General features: G+C 33.0%; 1 protein-coding gene across 1 annotated transcript in view; it reads right to left on the reverse strand.

Moving 5' to 3' along the window:
• The window catches only part of KCNH7 (potassium voltage-gated channel subfamily H member 7), a 477016-nt gene that overhangs the window by 36205 nt on the left and 422119 nt on the right, over nt 1–18692 (reverse strand). Inside the window, exons 8-9 of the mRNA XM_041722501.1 lie at nt 17947–18346; nt 8922–9121 (exon numbers count right to left, since the gene is read on the reverse strand). Coding sequence (XP_041578435.1) covers nt 8922–9121; nt 17947–18346 — 600 coding nt within the window. The remainder of the gene's footprint in view (nt 1–8921; nt 9122–17946; nt 18347–18692) is intronic.

Consider the following 18692-nt stretch of genomic DNA (forward strand, 5'->3'; position numbering starts at 1 on the left):
GAAGTTAGCTGCTACTATTCAAAATTTTTTGGAGGATCTAGTGAACTAAAAATCATAATACACAGTATTTAAAAAGAGAATGAATCTATTTATTTTTGATGCTGATATGACTGTGTATCTAGAACATCCAAGAGGAAATCCTCAAGGAAATCCCTCGAATACCCCAAACTAAACCAGATATTAAACTAAGAAAAAATCCTATCAAAACAAGGCATGGAATTTGTTAAGGTGCCTGTAACGAAGACAGTTTTACTCCCTATTACCTATAAGTAGGTAAAAATGGAAATATGTCATATATTTCATTTGTTTGACTATACTGTATAAAATTTAAAAGTAAATTTAACAACGAAGATAAGAATTTCTCAGAGGAAAATTATAACATTTCATTGAAGGAGATTTTATTTTTAAAGATCTAAACCAGAGTTCTCAATCCTGGCTACATATTAGAACAAACATACAAAAATACTGATGCTTGGATTTCACTATAAGCAATTCTGATTTATTTGTTGTAGAGTGGATCTGAAAGCACTGAAGTTTGGTTAATGTATTTTTAGATGATTTTATTGTGCAGCAAGGATAAGAACTTAATATATGAATTCCAAAGTTATGCAAAAACTAACGTAAAATTCATAGGAAAAGGTTAGCAGCAGGCTTACCATCTATTCTCTATCTTTCCTGAGGAACATCTGGAAAGAAAAGTGACCAGCTAATGACAAAACATTAGTGATTTGCTCCTGGCAAACACACTAAGGAGATGGGGTACTTCCTATCTGTAGAGTATTTCTAGCAGGATGTATGTTATCTAAATTACTTTGGTAAACAAACCTTTCATTAAAATATTTATAGGACATGGCTTCCTGGAAAATGTTATGTAGGCTCTGCAACTTTCAGACTATAAAATGTAGAAGTTTAGTGACCAAAAGAGTTTCATTGTGCTTAAGTGTTAAGCCATTACATACACTATTTAAGGACCCGCTATGTTACATCTGAGCCAGAACACATACTAATATGGCAAGGAAGAGCCTCCACGTTTTGCTTATGCCTTATGATTACATACATTCTTGAAATTGTTGGTAAAGTTTGATATTGGTTATAATTTCTGACTCTTGTTAGCCAGAGTTGACAATCTGATTGTTGGATTATCTCAAAAGCCAACATGGAGTTTGTTGTAATTGAATAAAAATAGTCATATATCTTATCTGGAAGAATAAGTACTCTCAAGTAGCTAGGGAAATCAGAAAAACAAGATTAGTTAGGGTTGACCTACTTTGTCAGATATTAAAGCATGATATAAAGCCACTAAGTACAAATCATTATTATATTGTCATAAGAATGAACTAATAGAGATACTTTGACAGCAAAGATAGGTACACCAACTGTATCTGACAATTTAATGTATAAACAAGGTGGTATTTTAAATCAATAGAAAAAGAATGACTTATTTATATTCTAGAAGTATTATTTTCTATTCACATAAAGAAAATCATTCACAAGACTACATTTCAAACAGAATACAGAATTTTCGTTCTAATAATGTAACAGAATTTGTAAGAAAATCTGGGAAACTACTTGTATAATCCATAGTTTTAGTAGGACCTTTGAAAATCAGGACAGGACCTCTGAATTATATAAGAAAAGTTGACTAATTGGACCATATCTTAAAAAAAAAAAAACTTTTAAATGCAAAAGATTTTTTTTTTTAAATCAAAACCAACACATTGAAAAGAGATTGGAAACAAACTGCAATATAGATGACAAAGCACTAGGATCTGTAATTCACAAATTTTTCTTATAAAATGATAAGAAAAAGATGATGAAAAACTATACAAAAATGCTATATATAGATATATAGGTAATTCATAGGGGAAACAACCCGATTAACCATACCTGCTTTGTTATAATGCTCTGACCTCACTGCTTGGTGTCTGCTGTTCAACACTAAGCACCGATCATAGGTAAAGCAGAGAAAATTAGAGTTAGATTCTGGGCTAAAGCCCCTGTCTTAGAAAACACAACTAATGCTCCAATTTCCTCATATTCATACATAATGATTCACAATTAGAACAGGTGAGGGATAGAAATGGAACAGTATGATTCTGATACAATAATTACACCTATGTGGAGTGAGTCTTTGACTTATCTTCCCACTCTGGTAGGTGTTTCTAGCTACTGATCTCTTTTAGTTAGCATTTTGATCTGAGAAGATTATCAGCGGAGTGGGAAAAGATGAATTAACATAGCTCCAGAGTATTAAAACGTACCATCTGAGGTGCCGGACTCCTGAATAAGAAAGTCCTTATTCCTAAGTTGAGTATAGAATTCTACTAGGGGGGTGACCCACTTGATCAATAGGAGCCCAAGATGCAAACAAAAAAGAGACTTTTTTTTTTTAGGAATATCTGCTATGAAAGAGGCAATGATTATTTTTTTTCCATTCATGCTCATCCTCATGGATAGCAATACGTCTAAACCAAGAAAAACAAAATATATATAAATTCCCTGAATACTGTGGCCTTTAGGCTATTAAGAGCAATTGGACTAGATGAACTTACTTTTGCTTATTTTCACCCTTAAAAAGTGATTTAAAAAACTCTGACATATTGGGTGGAATATTTACATATCCATTTCAATATGAATTCCCATACCCCTGTAATGTCTCAAATAATTCTTCCACTAAAGTAATACTGGATTTTTATTTTGAGAGAAATTGCAAATGGTTTGATTTCATTAAGTTTGATAATGCTGAGTTACTCTAATAGTTGAATTAAAAGGACCTTAAAGTCATGTTTACAAAGAATAGTTTAAAACGGAATTTTGGTGTCTTGATGTTTTTCCATATTTTAATTATTGATTAAACCTGTGTTGAATATTAAGTGATCCTAAATTGAGTTTAAATTTCTCCTGTGTTTCTAAGACTCCAAAGAAAATATTTGAAAACACATCACTTTCTCCAGCATGAGAAATTGCCCTCTAGAGTCTGGTTTGAAAGTACCATTATTCTAAGGAGTTAAAAAAAAATAATAATTTGAGGCATCATTTCCACTATCCTCCTACTGGAAGAGGAACATTATTAATGAATGGAGAAACTGTAGTATGTTCATTGCTCAGTGTGGTGTTTCTGCAATGACTGTTTTTCATGTGTAAAGCCTGAGGCCATGGCTATCATTTCTCTCGGCTCAGGAACCACTAAAGACAAGATTTTACTGTTAAGAACTCCCTTTGCACAGAAGCGGCATGATGCCAGCTGTAAATAAGTCCTTCTTGATAATGGTTGGAGACCAGGATGAAGTGACCATAATCATTTGTGAAACATGATCGAGCACATACCATTTGTGACCTGAAAATACCAGATGTCTGTCTTAAGCCTGATATTGTTCATGTCAGGGGGTTCCAGATGGTATTTATTGTTCTCTCTGGTATTTTTGAGACTTTAGAGTGGATAGCTTGGTGAAAATAGGAAGGACGTGGGCCTTGTTCTTTCGTAAGCACCTGTTGTTCAGGTACTGGCTATAGTAGGCAAGTATGTGTGCTAGTAGGAAATTTCTTGACAGTTCAAAATTTTACCACTTACATAATTTTTGTAGAGCCAGGCAGTTCCTGTTAACTAATCAGCATGCCTCTGAAAATATCTTTTAAAGTACATTGTAGACAAGTATTTTAATTCAACTCTTAAGGTAACTAGGTATTTCTTTATAAAAAACTAAAAGATGTCACCAGTCCTAAGGATCATTATCATTTAAATTCAGGTTTTGCCCTATTTTTAAATGTGTGGATTGATTTGCTAGGCTGTGTAGAGAAGCTGCATGTTTTTCAAAATTTGGCAATATTTTCAATGCTTTTTGCACGCTGCTGATTTTGAACCTGCGCTTTTTTGTTAAAATACTATTAGCCAAACAAAAAATATCTATGCAAATTACACAGGTTTGCCTACGTAAAAATTGTGTTGTGCTATTGATATCTTTCAATGTAAGTGATCTTATTTTCCGAAGAATTCTTAGAAATAGAATCCTTGCTTACTAGAGGAACAAATATGAGGGCACCATGTTTTTTAATCATTTTATTAAGCTTTATGACTAATGAATCAAAGGTTTTTCATTAACCATATTTATCAATTTGACTATGTAAAGGATCATTAGGAACAGTTAAGGGGGAATAAAAACAATATGGTGAAGATAAGCTGTACATTTTTAATGAAGTTTAATGACACAAGGATTGTTTTTACATGAGTTGCTGACTGAAAGACCCATCGCTGCCTTTCACTATGGTGTATCAAAATGGTCCATGAGTGGAGGAGATTTGAATGTAAAGGTCTGGCATAGATGAAGTCATTTCAGTAAGCACACAGAATGGATACAACAAAGTTTTTGTTGGCATAGAGTTAGACTGTGGATGCAGATACAATCAATGCTAGCTAAGTAGATAGTAGTTAGTAGTAAGTAGTAGTAGGTGGGTAGTAGCTAGTAGCTAAGGTCAGTAGTTAGTTAGCAAAGGGTACTCTGATGGGTAGCAAAGGAGCTTTGGAAAAGAGCCTTGGAAGGAAAGGAAATCAGATTTTCACTAACATGGCTCTTAGACAACACATCAACTCCAGGGAGTAAGAATTTCTTTAGACAATATGCCATTATTTATTAGTTTTCTTTCCATTTTGATTGGCATTGTTTGTTGGGGCCATTATAAGTGAATTCTTTGTCAGAGAATTCTACTGTGATTCTAAACATTTTTAGCCTAAGATATTGACTCTTAATTGAAATCTTGAAAAATTCTCCCCCTCTTTAATTTTCTCCTATCTTATACCTCCTCCCTTCTGAGGACCTGATGTACTATCTGCTTAACGAAAGAGACTGGACCATATCGTGTTAGTGCCATTGAGTTTTCTTCTTTATTCCTCAAAGCCAGTGCCTCTACCCTTTCTTTTTTCATTCCTGCCTGTCTTTAGGGAAAATGTGTCTATCTACCCTGCTGAAACATTCATTCCTCTTCCTATGTTTTTAGTCCAACTCCTTTCTATGGCTGTTTCTCAAAATTTTCTCCATTAATACCCCTCTCCAAAAAGAGGTCAGTTGCTCCCTTTCTTCCTAAAATAAATTTTAAAAAGTTGTTTCTGCACCACCTGCCTAATTCTTCCTTGAGCTTCCCCCCATGAGTCTTTATTTCTGAACCAGTTTTTACCTGAAATGATCCCCTTCTGTTCTCTGCCATCAACAATTCATCATCAAAGAAAAGTAGAAGCCCACTATAGAAAGCAAAAGAGTAGGCAGCAGATAGCTTAGAATCTCCATCCTTCAACTGGAAAAACTTCCATAACTTCCATAATTACTGTTCTATACATTTGGCATGTTTGAGTTCTGGTACTTTAAAACATTTGACAATGACAAGTGAATGAAATTGCAGAGAGGTTAAGTGACTTGTCCAAGATTCGTGGCAAATTGTAGAGCTAATGTTTTGGTCTTCTGAATTCCTATTTCTGATTTGTTTTATATTATTAGGCATTACAAGGGGGACATTTTTAGGCTAAGAAATAAAACTCTTCATTAAATGTTTATAAAGTTTTTTTTCCCATGTCAATATGATTTTAGATTCTGAATCAGTTTTTGTATAAATGATTTATTTCTCTCAATCCAGAATGATGTATAGAGCATGGCTATTAGTGGTCTTCTTCATTCAAGCCAGGCTCTTTTATGTAGTATGAAGAAACTCGCCTCTACACTGACATGGAAGATGATTTTCAGTTCTTGCCAATGTTGTAACTAAAATCACTGTTGAATAATGTCAGAGAGTTTGAGACTGGGTCAGAGGACAGCTTTGATTGGGGCAAATTTCTTGAGATACTTTCAGTCTTAATCTGAGAAAGTATCTTCTTTTCCTAACTAGTCAAATTTGGGGGAGAAGATGGGAACAGGTTTCCAGAATTTACCTATAGATATTTTTGAGATAATTTTCACTATACCTAAGCCTAACATCTGGTACAAAAGAACACTTTCTTTCCTCTAACTTAATTATACTAACCCTTTTCCTTTTGTACTCTCTACCATTTTATTTGATTAAAAGGGAGCCCATAAATGTCCCCAGAATTCTTTAGGTTCTGGAACATTCTGGCGATAGCTATTTCACAGAAAGCAAAATATCCAGGAATAAGAAATATGGCTGCATATTTTAGTCGATTATTTCCTATGTTTGGGGGATCTATCAAGCAATTAAATGTTTTGGATTATGAAAAATAATTTTGAGTCAATTAATACAGTGTGATTGGAAAATCTATACCCCATTTTGACATGGCTGAACAGTAAAAAAATTACCTGAAATGTTTCATGAGAAATTATACTTAAGTTTATACTTAAATGGAATAATGTGAAATGCTGATGCAAAAATACAACAGTTTAGTGTACTTTTATGTATCACAATACATAAATTTAAACTATTACTAATTACTATTTAGTTAATAATAAAGTAATAAGACACAGGGATCATAACAATGTGGTTTTGGAGGTAAAAAATCCACTTTGATTTCTTCTTCTTTTTTTTTAAATCTCTCAATAGTCTAAGAGTACAGTTGTTTTTCTCTAACTTTGTTTTGTACATCGTGCTTAATAAACAAGCATCTTCCATTTGCTGAGTTTTCAGTAATCTTGCACTTTGATTTTTTACTCACTTTGTAGTCACAAGATGAGAAATGTAGACACTGTGTACAAACAAGAAGTTCGTGCAAAGTCAAGCTCTCAAAACCACATGCAAGACTCAGTGGCACATGGTTTAGAGCTCACACACTCCAGGATCATGTAATACAGGCATGCAGATGAGAGGAAAGAAAAGCACCTACATCATGAAAATAGAGGATGATGAAAGAGAATGACATTTTCTTTATGACAATTATCTAATGCAAACCGTATACCCATAACCTTTACCAGAGTGGAGGAAGGAGCAGATAAGTGCCTTTTTGTGGGGAGGGGGAAACTGTATATAAATATTACTAGAGGTCAAGTTGTTGTTAAAGTTAAGGACTTCTAATCTGAACTTGGCCTCTTCAGGTTATCTTCCCCAGTTCCTTGCTTTGTATTTCCTCTGCTATATCATGCAATAAAGATCAGAACTAACATTGGAAATCATTTAACAAGCTCTAAACCTGACAGATAACAAGGGTATTCTCCACAATTTACACGAGAATTAAATTGGATATAAATACCTCCTGTTCTTACCGGTGGGTGTTGTGATTCCATGTATTAAGGTGTGAAGCAGACAGGAAAGAGATAAATCTTTCATAAGTACATTGTAAATAGGCAAGTGGTATATAAACCATATTCATAGGTAATAGAGTCAAACAATGAAAGGTAAATAGTTGTCAAAAAAATAGGCTTTATCACAAAAATGTCACAAAACTAGTTATATGGAGAGGGGATGTACAATAAATGTTTATTACTATTATGGAAATAATCTGGCGGTATGGAACAACAAAACTGAGTGACACGTGTTTTGATTAAAAATTCTTGACACTGCTTCAGCCAACCCAGCATTAGAGAATCCCCGATAGTTTCTGAATGCTGATATCTTTGTTCAACAATAATACAGATGGAAATACATAAAGTGATCAATTTGTACGTGCTTTCTTATGAGATTAAGGTGTTGTCTTAGTGATATCAATTTATCAAATTAATTTTCTCAAGTAACTTTGGAATAATTAGAAATAACTCATGGAATTCAGTTATGCTTTTATATAAAATGTGCTATTTGATTAGCTTTTCAAATTAAAATATTTATAATGGCATGTCCTTACTTCTCAAATAGATCACATGTGGCTTTGATAAACTTATCCTATATGGCTTTCAAAGTGGGCAATGTTTGTAATGTCTTCTGTCCTTTGACTTCTAATTTTGAACCTTTGCTTTTCTATTAAGATATTACTGTTCAAACAAAAAATGTCTATTTAAATTGGATAGGCTCACTTGTGCAAAAAGTATATTATGCTGTTCATGTCATTAAATGTGAGTAGTTTTATTTTCTGAAGAATTCTTATAAACTGTGTCTTTGTCCAGTGGAGTAGTTGCTAGATGGGAAGTCATCATATTTTTAATCTTTCTTAATAGGTCTGTGATATGCCATAGAATTTGGATGTGTCACATAATTATCTTTAGGAATCAGTCTCTATAGCTAAACAGATCAAACGAATGTGTGTAATCCACCTAACAATAAAAAGAGCTCTTTAGACCATGGGCATGTTATTAACTGTATTGATTTTTAAGCATTGATAGAGGTGGGAAGAATTATGAAAAGTTATCGTTGATGTTGAATTTGCTTAAAAGTTATGAAGAAATCCATATTTCCCCCTTGAAAGGAAAGATGCATTAAACCAGGTACAGTGAAAGGGGACATAGTTAATTATCGTAAATATAGAAAAATTTTTCCTTAGAAGACACATGAAACTTCCTATCATTAAATGTTTATGGCATGCTTAAGTTCCCTAACCTCTCCCACAAATCCTCAAAGTGTCCTGTTTTCGTTTTCTTGTTTTTTAAAGGAATGTTAACTTTGGATTTCTGTTTGGGGGTATCACGGTTGTTGTTGCTGTTTACCTGTCAAATCTTAACACACATGGGTCCAACTGTCTTTTGGGGTGCTGGCAGCTAGGACATGTGGTGAAAGCCCAAATCCTATGTTAGTAATGTTCTCTCTAACTGGAAATGGGAACTCTACCACACACAGTTATATCAGTTTGCATCATGTTATAATGCCTTTGCCACACAATATAACTAGATATAGCACCATGCAATGCCATGAATTGAGAATGAGAGACTATCTCCAGGGGAGAAAATAAACATCCGAGAGGAAAACAAAAGCAAGGGGTTCAAAGCTGGTGAGACTAGCTTTCCCATTTGGACTGTAGCTATAATGCCTGAGGTACTTCCATTTTGGAAAACAGAAATACATACCATGTTCATGTCAATGCCATTGGTGTACGTCCATGCGTGCTGGAAATATTCTTCAAGCCGTTGCCTCAGGGGGTTGGGGATTTGGTGAAAGCGAATGAACTCTTTTACTCGAAGCATCTGCATGTGGTACCTGGCAGTTCCCGAGTATAGCCTTTGGATAATTGCAGATACATTCCCAAAAATGCTTGCATACATTAGTGCTGGATTGGATAAAAAACAAAGTTATGGGGGAAGACTGCACTTGGGCATTATTATATCTTGTCAGAATCTCAACTATGTAGACTTTTTATTATCTCAATCCAGTTGTAAGGCCCATGGAGAGAAAAATAAGCTAAGCCGATCCTGTTGTAAATTTTATAATTTTGATGACAAATCTGGAGGGGAAAAGTGTCCAAATTCACCATGGATTCTAAATTAAAATATAAACTAAGATTGTTTACAGTATCAGCCTATAATCTGGAGTATTGACTAGAGATAAAAATGCCTTTAGAATGAACCCTTTGCTTTGTAATGTAATAAGGATATATGTCACAGGGTTATCACAGATATGTTTTCTGGAAAGGGAGTTAAAAAGTTAATTTTTAAATTCGGACATCTATGCCTCTTGGTCTCAAACCTAACCTTTTACTATTAAAAATCTATTATAAATCTTAAGATTATTTTGAATACTTTGGTTTTGCTAAGGAATGATAAATTGTTTTAAGGAACTCATAATTTCCTTAGAGTATTTAGTTGTATACAATTTTTTTAATCTATTAAAATTCATTTTTACAGTATTTCTACACAAGAAACAGATATCCCTGGCTTAGAATATAAAGATATAATTTTATTTTTGTAGAAAAAAACCAGAATACATCTTTTTCTTTCATCTGTGAGAAGAAAGAAACTGCCAAGACAATCCTAGCTATACATTTCAGTATTTAGGTTGAGTACCCTTGTAAGTGATTTCTGGGCTAAATCTGTATGATTTAACATAAGTTTTTTGAGTATCTTCTCTTTCCTTTTATGTTTGTATTTGGTTTCTAGTAATTCTAAAAAAAAGTGCTATATTCTGAACATAAAGTCAAATCATGATGCACGATCTGTATTTTGATCTTTGAGCGTGTGCCAGCATCTTAGAGAGAAGGTAGCGTATGTTTAAGACACTGGAACAGCACTATGCCACGCAGGTGGTAAAAAATGAACAGCTTACAGTGTTTGATTCAACTGTGTTCAACTAACACATTCCTCCCACCCCCACCCCAACACACTTTACAAACCATTACTTCTATAAACCACTTAATCATTTTTGAAGTAGATTTTAGCCAGATTCAGGCTAAGTATTTTAAAACAACTTATCTTCTTGGTCATTTGCTTTCTTTTCCACCTTATCTTTGTCTCAGGGCTAGCATGGTTCCTTGTTTATCATAGATATCCCAAGTAAGAGAATGTCACAAAGAAAGGAGTGGCCTTTTATTTTTATGTATTTAAAGGGGTGGGAGATCCCTGGGTGGCGCAGCGGTTTGGCGCCTGCCTTTGGCCCAGGGCGCGATCCTGGAGACCCGGGATCGAATCCCACGTCAGGCTCCCGGTGCATGGAGCCTGCTTCTCCCTCTGCCTGTGTCTCTGCCTCTCTCTCTCTCTGTGTGACTATCATAAATAAATAATAAAAAAAAATTAAAAAAAAATAAAGGGGTGGAAGTTGGGGAGATCTGTAGTGAGCCTGAATTGGGATGTGTGAAAGAATAATTCTCAGCAAGGTAGACAAGCTATCTAGGTTGGTTCTTCCATAGGAAAAACACTTGAGCCTAATTTGAGTAAATGAACAGTTGATTAAAAAGACAGTTAGCAATAGTTGCCTAAAACCAATTCTTGTGACTCCAAGAGATTCATGTGAAAAATGTATTTTACTCTTCACTATTCTATAATGTTGGAAATATTTATACAGGTTGCTATGTCTCCAAAGTATCTATCATTTTTTTTCAGGAAATAGTTTAGTTAGTACAGAGTAAGTTCACTTGATTTAATCAGAGGGCATATAATCAATGCTAGTAATTTTACCTAAACCACATAATTACTTGGAGAAGAGTCAGGGAAAACCTTATTTTGTTTGTAATGAATACTATGGTTTCATTTTCATGGTGTGGTTTTATCTCCACACTGCCATAAAAATGAACCAAAACATTAGTTTGGGTCATAAAAATATATTTCCACTTGTTGAGAAGATGGCAAAATCTAGATTATAAGCATATTGTTGAATACATGAATAATATGTATTTCTCTTAGTAAATTCTATGTGATGGCTTTATAAATTATAATGAAAGCATGAATTATTTTTTTTCTAATTTTTTAGGAGCAACAGGAGCTAAAGACTGTAAGCAAGAGAGAAGCACAACATAATCATATTCTTTATACATCATTTACTAAATGCCTATCAAATGGCATAAAATATGAGTCAAAAGCAAGATGGCAGACTGTACATAAGGACATTTCTCTCTTTAACTCAATATTTTACTTAGCTTTCCTCAACAGGGAGTTCTAATTTTATCAATGGTTTGTTTTAGATTTAGATATTACAGAAATAAAGCAGGTATATCTTAAAACTTCCTTCAGCACACCACACCCCAAATCTGATATGCTAACCAAACTAATGACTTTAGTTGGTCATTAGACATTAGCTGGAATGTGCTGAAGAACAAATGCACTTGTTTTCTAGTTATTACACAGTTTTACAAAGTTTTAACTTAAGAAATTAGATGTTATAAGGGTATAATTTACGTATAATAAAATAAATCCATTTTAATTGTATGCATCAATTAATTCTGACAAATGTATATGCTTGCTATAAACACAATCAAAGTACAGAACATTCCCATCACCCTAAAAGTTTCCCTTGTGTTCACTGGCTGCCTACACTTACTTGAGAACCTAGACAACAACCAAGCTCCAATGTATGTCATTATAGTAGTTTGCATTTCCTAGGTTTTCATATACATGGAATCATAATGTATACATTCATTTGCGTCTGATTTCTTTTGTTGTACATGTCTTTGAAATTAATTCTGTTGTTGTATGTATTAGTAATTTGTTCTTTTTTTATCACTCTACTTTGCATCACATGGCTCTACTAGTTTGTCTCTTCTGTTGACAGAAATCTCACTGTTTCTAGTTTTTGGCTATTATGAATAAAACCGCCATGAGCATTTGTGACGAGTCTTCATGTGGGCACATATTTCCATTTCCCTTTAAACAGGAGTGGAAGTGTGTGGTACATATAACTTTATAAGAAGCTGCTAGACTGTTCCTCAAACTTGTGTCAGTTTATACTCCCTCCAGCAATAAATGACAATATCAATTGTTTCCAACTGCTATTGCCAGTCTTTAATTTTACATGCCACTTGTAGCGGGCATGTAATATCTCATTAGAGTTTTAATTTACATCTCCTGATGACTAATGACATCTTTTCCTGCACTTATTGACCACTCATATAGCTCCTTTTTGAAATGTCTGTTTAAATCTTTTGGTCATTTTTAAATTGAGTTGTCTTTTATTATAGAATTGCAAGAGATTCTTGATAAATTCTGGATACAATTTTTTTAAGGTCTAAGTATTGAGAATATTTTCTTCTAGTCTATCATTTGCCTATTTCTTTTCTTAACAGTGTCTTTTGAAAAACTAAAGTTATTAATTTTGATGAAATCCAACTTATTACTTTTTATTTTATGGCTCCGGATTTTTTTGTTTCAGTTTTGGTAATTTGTATCATTCAAAGAACTTTCATATCACATTTAAATTGCCATACTTACTATGATAAAGTAATTCATAATGTTATTTTATTATTAATATCTTTGTAACGGGTAGTAATAGCTCTCCTTTCAATAAGATATTGGTAACATGTCTTCTGTCTCATCAGTCTAATTGGAAGTTTATCAATTTTATTGGTCTTTTTTTTTTATTGGTCTTTTAAAAAGCCAGAATATACTCCCATTAATCTTCTCTAATGTTTCTTTGATTTCTATTTTATTAACTTTTGCTCTTATCTCTGCTATTTCTTCTACTTATATGTTTAGTTTAGTTGTCTTAATATAGAAATTTAAATCTTTGATTTTAGACTTTTCTTTTTTAAATAAAATATTGGGCAGCCCTAGTGGCTCAGCGGTTTAGCGCCACCTTTGGCCCAGGGAGTGATCCTGGAGACCCCTGATCCAGTCCCACATGAGGCTCCCTGCATGGAGCCTGCTTCTCCCTCTGCCTGTGTCTCTGCCTCTCTCTCTCTCTCTCTCTCTCTCTCCCTCTCTCTCTCATTCTCTGTCTCTCATGAATAAATAAATAAAATCTTTGAAAAAATGCTAAATAAAAATACTTATCCCTAAAATGGGACGCTTGGGTGGCTCATTGGTTGAGCATCTGCCTTCAGCTCAGGGCATGATCCCAGGGTCCTGGGATTGAGTCCCACATCAGGCTCCCTGCAGGGAGCCTGCTTCTGTCTCTGCCTCTCTCATGTCTCTCATGAATAAATAAATAAAATCTTAAAAAAAATACTTAAAACTACACATTTCTCTCTTAAGCTGTCTCTGGCACATTTTGGCACATTTTACTTTCATTTTCGTTCAGTTAAACTATTTTCTAATTTTCCATGTGATTTTCTTCTTTGAACCATAGGTTATTTGGAAGTGTGCCACCTACTTTCGTTCCAAATACATATCACTCTTTTCTTTCCTTTTCTCTTCTTCTCTTAATTTCCTTCCCTTTTCCTTTTCCTTTTCCTTTTCCTTTTCCTTTTCCTTTTCCTTTTCCTTTCCTTTCCTTTCCTTTTCTCTCTCCTTTTCTCTCCCTCTCAGGATAATTTCCAGTTTCTCTTGTGGTTAGAGACATACTCTGTATGATTCAGTACTTTTAAATTTGCTAAAATTTCTTTTTGGTTCAGCATATGACCTGTCTTGAGGATTTGATTTGTAGTGCAGCAGATGGTCTATCGTGCTGAATGTCCCACATACACTAGAAAGAATGTGTATTCTGCTGGTATTCTATAATTGCCAATGTCATGTTAATTGATAGTATTGTTCAAATCTTTCATATCTTTTCTGATTTTCTGTCTTCTTATTCTATAAAACACAGAGGGAAGAGTGTTAATTGCTAATTGTAAGTGTAGATTTGTCTTGTGAATTTGTCTATTTCTCTATTAGGTTCTATCAGTTTTTGTTTAATGTAATTGCTTTGTAATTGGGTATCTACATGCTTAGGACTGTGGTGTCTACTTTGTCTCTGGTAATAGTCTTTGTTTTTAAGCCTTCTTTGAAATCAATACTGCTCCTCACATTTTCTCATAATTAGTGATTGTATATACATCTTTTTCCATCTTTTTCTTTTACCCATGTCTTTATATTTTAAGTGTGTTTCTTTAGATAGCATATGATTGAGCCTTTTAAAAAAAATAGCCTGACAATTCTGGAAGTTTAATGAGAGTTTAGCTCACTTACATTTAATGGAATTGTTAATGTGGCTGTGTTAAATCTACCATCTTGCTGTTTGTTTTCTATGTGTTCCATTTCTCTTATTTTCTATTTTTTGGTTTTATCATTTTTATTATTCTATTTCATCTTCTCTATTGGCTTGTTAACTGTGCTGTAGGAGTTACAGTATGCATTTTTAATTTATCACTCTGTACCTTAAATAATATAATACCTCTTCATGTATAATGTAGGAATCTTATATAAGATTTTATAATTCTTACTTAAATATACTTTCATTCTCCCTTCCTGTTTTGTACTATTATTGTAACATTTTAAATTCTACATATGTTATAAAATTTAAAATATATTCTCCTAATTTTTGCTTTAAAAATTATTTTTGAAGACATTTAAAAATGAGAAAATATCTTTTAAATTTACCTGCATATTAACCTTTTCTAGTGTTCTTCATTTGTTTTTCTGGATCCAAATTTTCATCTTAATAATATTTTCTATTTACCTGGAGAGCTTTCTAATTTCTTGTACTTTGCTCATGATGAATTATGTCAGGTTTTGTTTGTCACCTTTGAAGGATAGATTAATTGAACCAATGTTTCTGTGTTGGCAGAATTTGTTTTTTCTTTAGCACTTTAAAGATTTTATTACATTGTCTTAATGGTTTGCATTGTTTCTAATAAGAATTATGTTCTCAACCTGATGCTTTCCCTCTGTACATGATGTATCCTATTTTTTTCCCTTCCAGTTACTTTTAAGATTTTTCTTCTTATCACTAGTTTTCAGTAATTTAAGTATGGTGTGCTTGTGTGTGTATGTATTTGTGTGTGTTTTTAACAAGTTTGGGATTCACTAAGCTTCTTGGATCTGTGGTTTACAGCTTTTTATCAATTTTGGAAAGATTTCAGCCATTAAAATTTCTTTTTCTAGTTCCCTTCCCCATTTTCTGGGAGTCCATATACACATTTGTTAAAGTGCTACATATTATCTGCTAGTTTCATCATTTCTGTCAATTCTGGTTCTGGGCTTTTATTTGTTTTATTAAGATATAATTGACATACAAAATTATATTAGCTTTGGAAGTACAACATGGTGACTTGATATTTGTATACAGTCAGAAATGTAGTAATCATAATAAGTATAGTTAATTTCCATTACCACAGAGGCACAGGATATTTTTTTCTTGTGATGAGAACTTTTAAGATTTACTCTTTTAGCAACTTACAAATATACAATACAGTATTATTAACTGTAGTTATCATACATTACATTACATCACTATTTATTTATTAAATAATAATTTATTTTAAAAAAATGCATCTACAGACATTTGAGTTGTTTCCAGTTAGTTAGATGGTATCTTTTAATGTTTGATTTTTAGTTTTCTTGAGTTATATTGTAAGAGAGATGATAGATTGATCTTTTATTCTATTTGGCTTCAAAGTTTTCTTTTAGAATGAAGATTGGTTTTAAAGAAGTTTAGGGATGATGAGAGAGTTCAACATAATAACTAGATGATATAAACTATACCTAGTATTAGTATATAGACACTATTTTACATTATATTTTAGATACTGTATTTTATTTTTGGCTTAAAACAGATCACTCAGATCTAAAGAGTATGTACTTAGTGTAGAAATATAACTAAACAAAAATAACCAAATCATTTTCTAACACAGTTGGATCTCAATGGAAATACCACGTTAGATGCATCCATATACATCAAATGGCTTTGTGCATTTTGGGGGCATTTTTATTATTAAGTTTTGAGTTGTAATTTGACTTTTTTTCTTTATTTTAGCATAATAGGTCATGATAGAACTCTCTAGGAATACCTTTAATTTTTTTCTTATGTGACATGGAGCTCTACATAATTCCCTTTTGAAAGTTATAGAACCAAGTCTATTATTCAAATAAAGTATATCATGTGGGATGTGGTTGTATCTTACTCTACTCAATTAACTAGAGTGTCTTCTCATTTTCTAAAAGATGAAAAATATCTGTAGAAAACAAGTATTTTCCTTAAAGAATCAAAAGAAATAGCCTTGTGCTATATTTGAGAAAGAAGGGAAGGAGGAGAAATGGAAGGAAGAAAGAAGGAAGGAGAAAACACTGCCAATTATCATGATTTAGGGATTAGAGACTGGATATAGACCAAATAAAGAACTGAGTTTTCTTTGATTTAAAATAATTCACATGATGAACAGTACTGTTTTTAATGTAATCCTCACAAGTGATGAGGATTTCTAAGTGGTGAGCAGGTTAGAAAACTCTTGCAAATTCTGTTTCAATATGCAAGTCTGTTTTATTCATTAAAAGCATATATACATATTTTTTCTATACATATGTTTAAATAATTAGGAACAAACTTTAAAAAATTTCTTTGTTTGTTACTTCACTAAAATTGGTAATCACTGTAAGGTATTTATAGCAGCTGTAGTCATAGAGTGGTTGGCACTGTTTCAGATAGTTGGTCTTCCTAGAATGAGTTTTTCTGTTTCCCAGTAGGTCCCTCTTCCATTTCCTTCTGGGTGCAAGGCTACTTCTGTGTTTATAGCCCAGACTTAGCCTGAATCTGTAGAATATCTTAAGGGTTATTTGAATATAATGCTATTTACCTACATAAATCTTACCTAAATAAAAATACTAAGGTATATATAAGAAAAGTAAAATTTAAATACAATGAACAATAAACAGGGTGAATTGATTTAATTTTCACAAATAAAACTTATCTAAGTACACTTCATTAATCAATATGTTAACATTTAAAATCAACTCTGGATCTATTTTCAGATTTGTACACCATCTAGGGATAATGCCCTTTTCTAAGCTTTAAAATTTCATTATACTTTTGTCAATTGCTGCTCGGTATCTCAGCAGTTATCTTTAGTGACTCTATAGTATGATTTTTAAAAACATTAAAACATCTTTAGGTTAATGCAGAAATTTTTGTTTCTTATTCCAAAAATATACCTCTTAATGATGCTCATGTCATCACCACATTGCAAGGTAAAGAGCAATCACTTAAGCTTTGGCATAATGTCATAGGGAAAGGAATTTTTAATCAATAAGTAAGTGGTGAAAAATACATATATATATTTATCTGTGTATATATCTGTCTGTAAATACAGATATATATAAGAAATATATATGTATTTATTACTTCTATATTTTTATATAGAAATATATTTTTCTATTAAGAAATATATATATTTCTATTTATCTAGTAATGTAAACTAATCTTTCCCATTCTAATTAGGTCTCAACTTAAAACAGAAAATAACCATTGGTAACAAATTGCAGACACTTTTACAGCAGCAATAGTGAACTGCAAGTCTCAATTCTGGAATTCTAAAATCCATGTAACTCCAGTTTTATATTTGTAGTTTTTCTGAGGTGCTAAAAGTCCTTTTGGTATCTCCCCTCACAGTGAGAATTAGGTTTGATAGAATATAATACCCATATATGTAATTCCATGATCTCTCCAGTTTTCTATATTTTTTTCTTTGCCTGATTCTGAATGTTCTACAGATACCAATTTTAAGATATTTTAAAGAAAACAAAAGAGAAATCTACTTACAGCCGATCAACATGACACAGATTGAAAAGATTTTCTCCGAATTGGTGTTAGGAGACACGTTCCCAAATCCTACACTGGTTAAACTGCTGAAGGTAAAATAAAGTGCTGTGACGTATTTGTCTTTAATGGATGGTCCAGAACTTGAGTCACTGTCATTGTAACGTTTCCCAATTTGTTGTCCCAACGAATCCAACCATCCAATTTTGTCAGTCAGGTAGGGCCTTTCTACATTTCCAATTGCATACCAAATGCAAGCCAGCCAGTGAGCTATCAGGGCAAATATGCACATTAAGAGCATTAGAACAGCAGCTCCATATTCTGAATATCGATCAAGTTTCCGGGCCACTCGCACAAGACGAAGGAGTCGAGCTGTCTTCAGAAGACCAATTAATGTTGTTGTCTGTGGAAATAAATGTGTATGGTCAGAAACAGTTGGCAAACAATTCAGTGTGTGTTCCTGTGAAGCAAAGTAGGAGGAAACAGGTTAAAACAATATGGTTGTTCAATTCATCCCACATTGAGGATGAATGCAGATTTGGATTAAGTATTAAGGTTAGTTTTGTTTTTTTAAATTTTACATCTGCCTTGGAAAATACTTTGAAAGTGTGTGGTACATTAATTCACTATCTTGACATGCAAGACCCATGGGACAGACTCCATCTGTCTAGCTTTATGTTCTAACCAAGTGCCTTGAAGATAATGAATACTCAGTAAATCATTCATTCACCAGTAAACATCCTTGTGTG

Source organism: Vulpes lagopus, chromosome 11 (assembly GCF_018345385.1).
Source record: "Vulpes lagopus strain Blue_001 chromosome 11, ASM1834538v1, whole genome shotgun sequence".
In the NCBI taxonomy this organism is placed as follows: Eukaryota; Metazoa; Chordata; class Mammalia; order Carnivora; family Canidae; genus Vulpes; species Vulpes lagopus.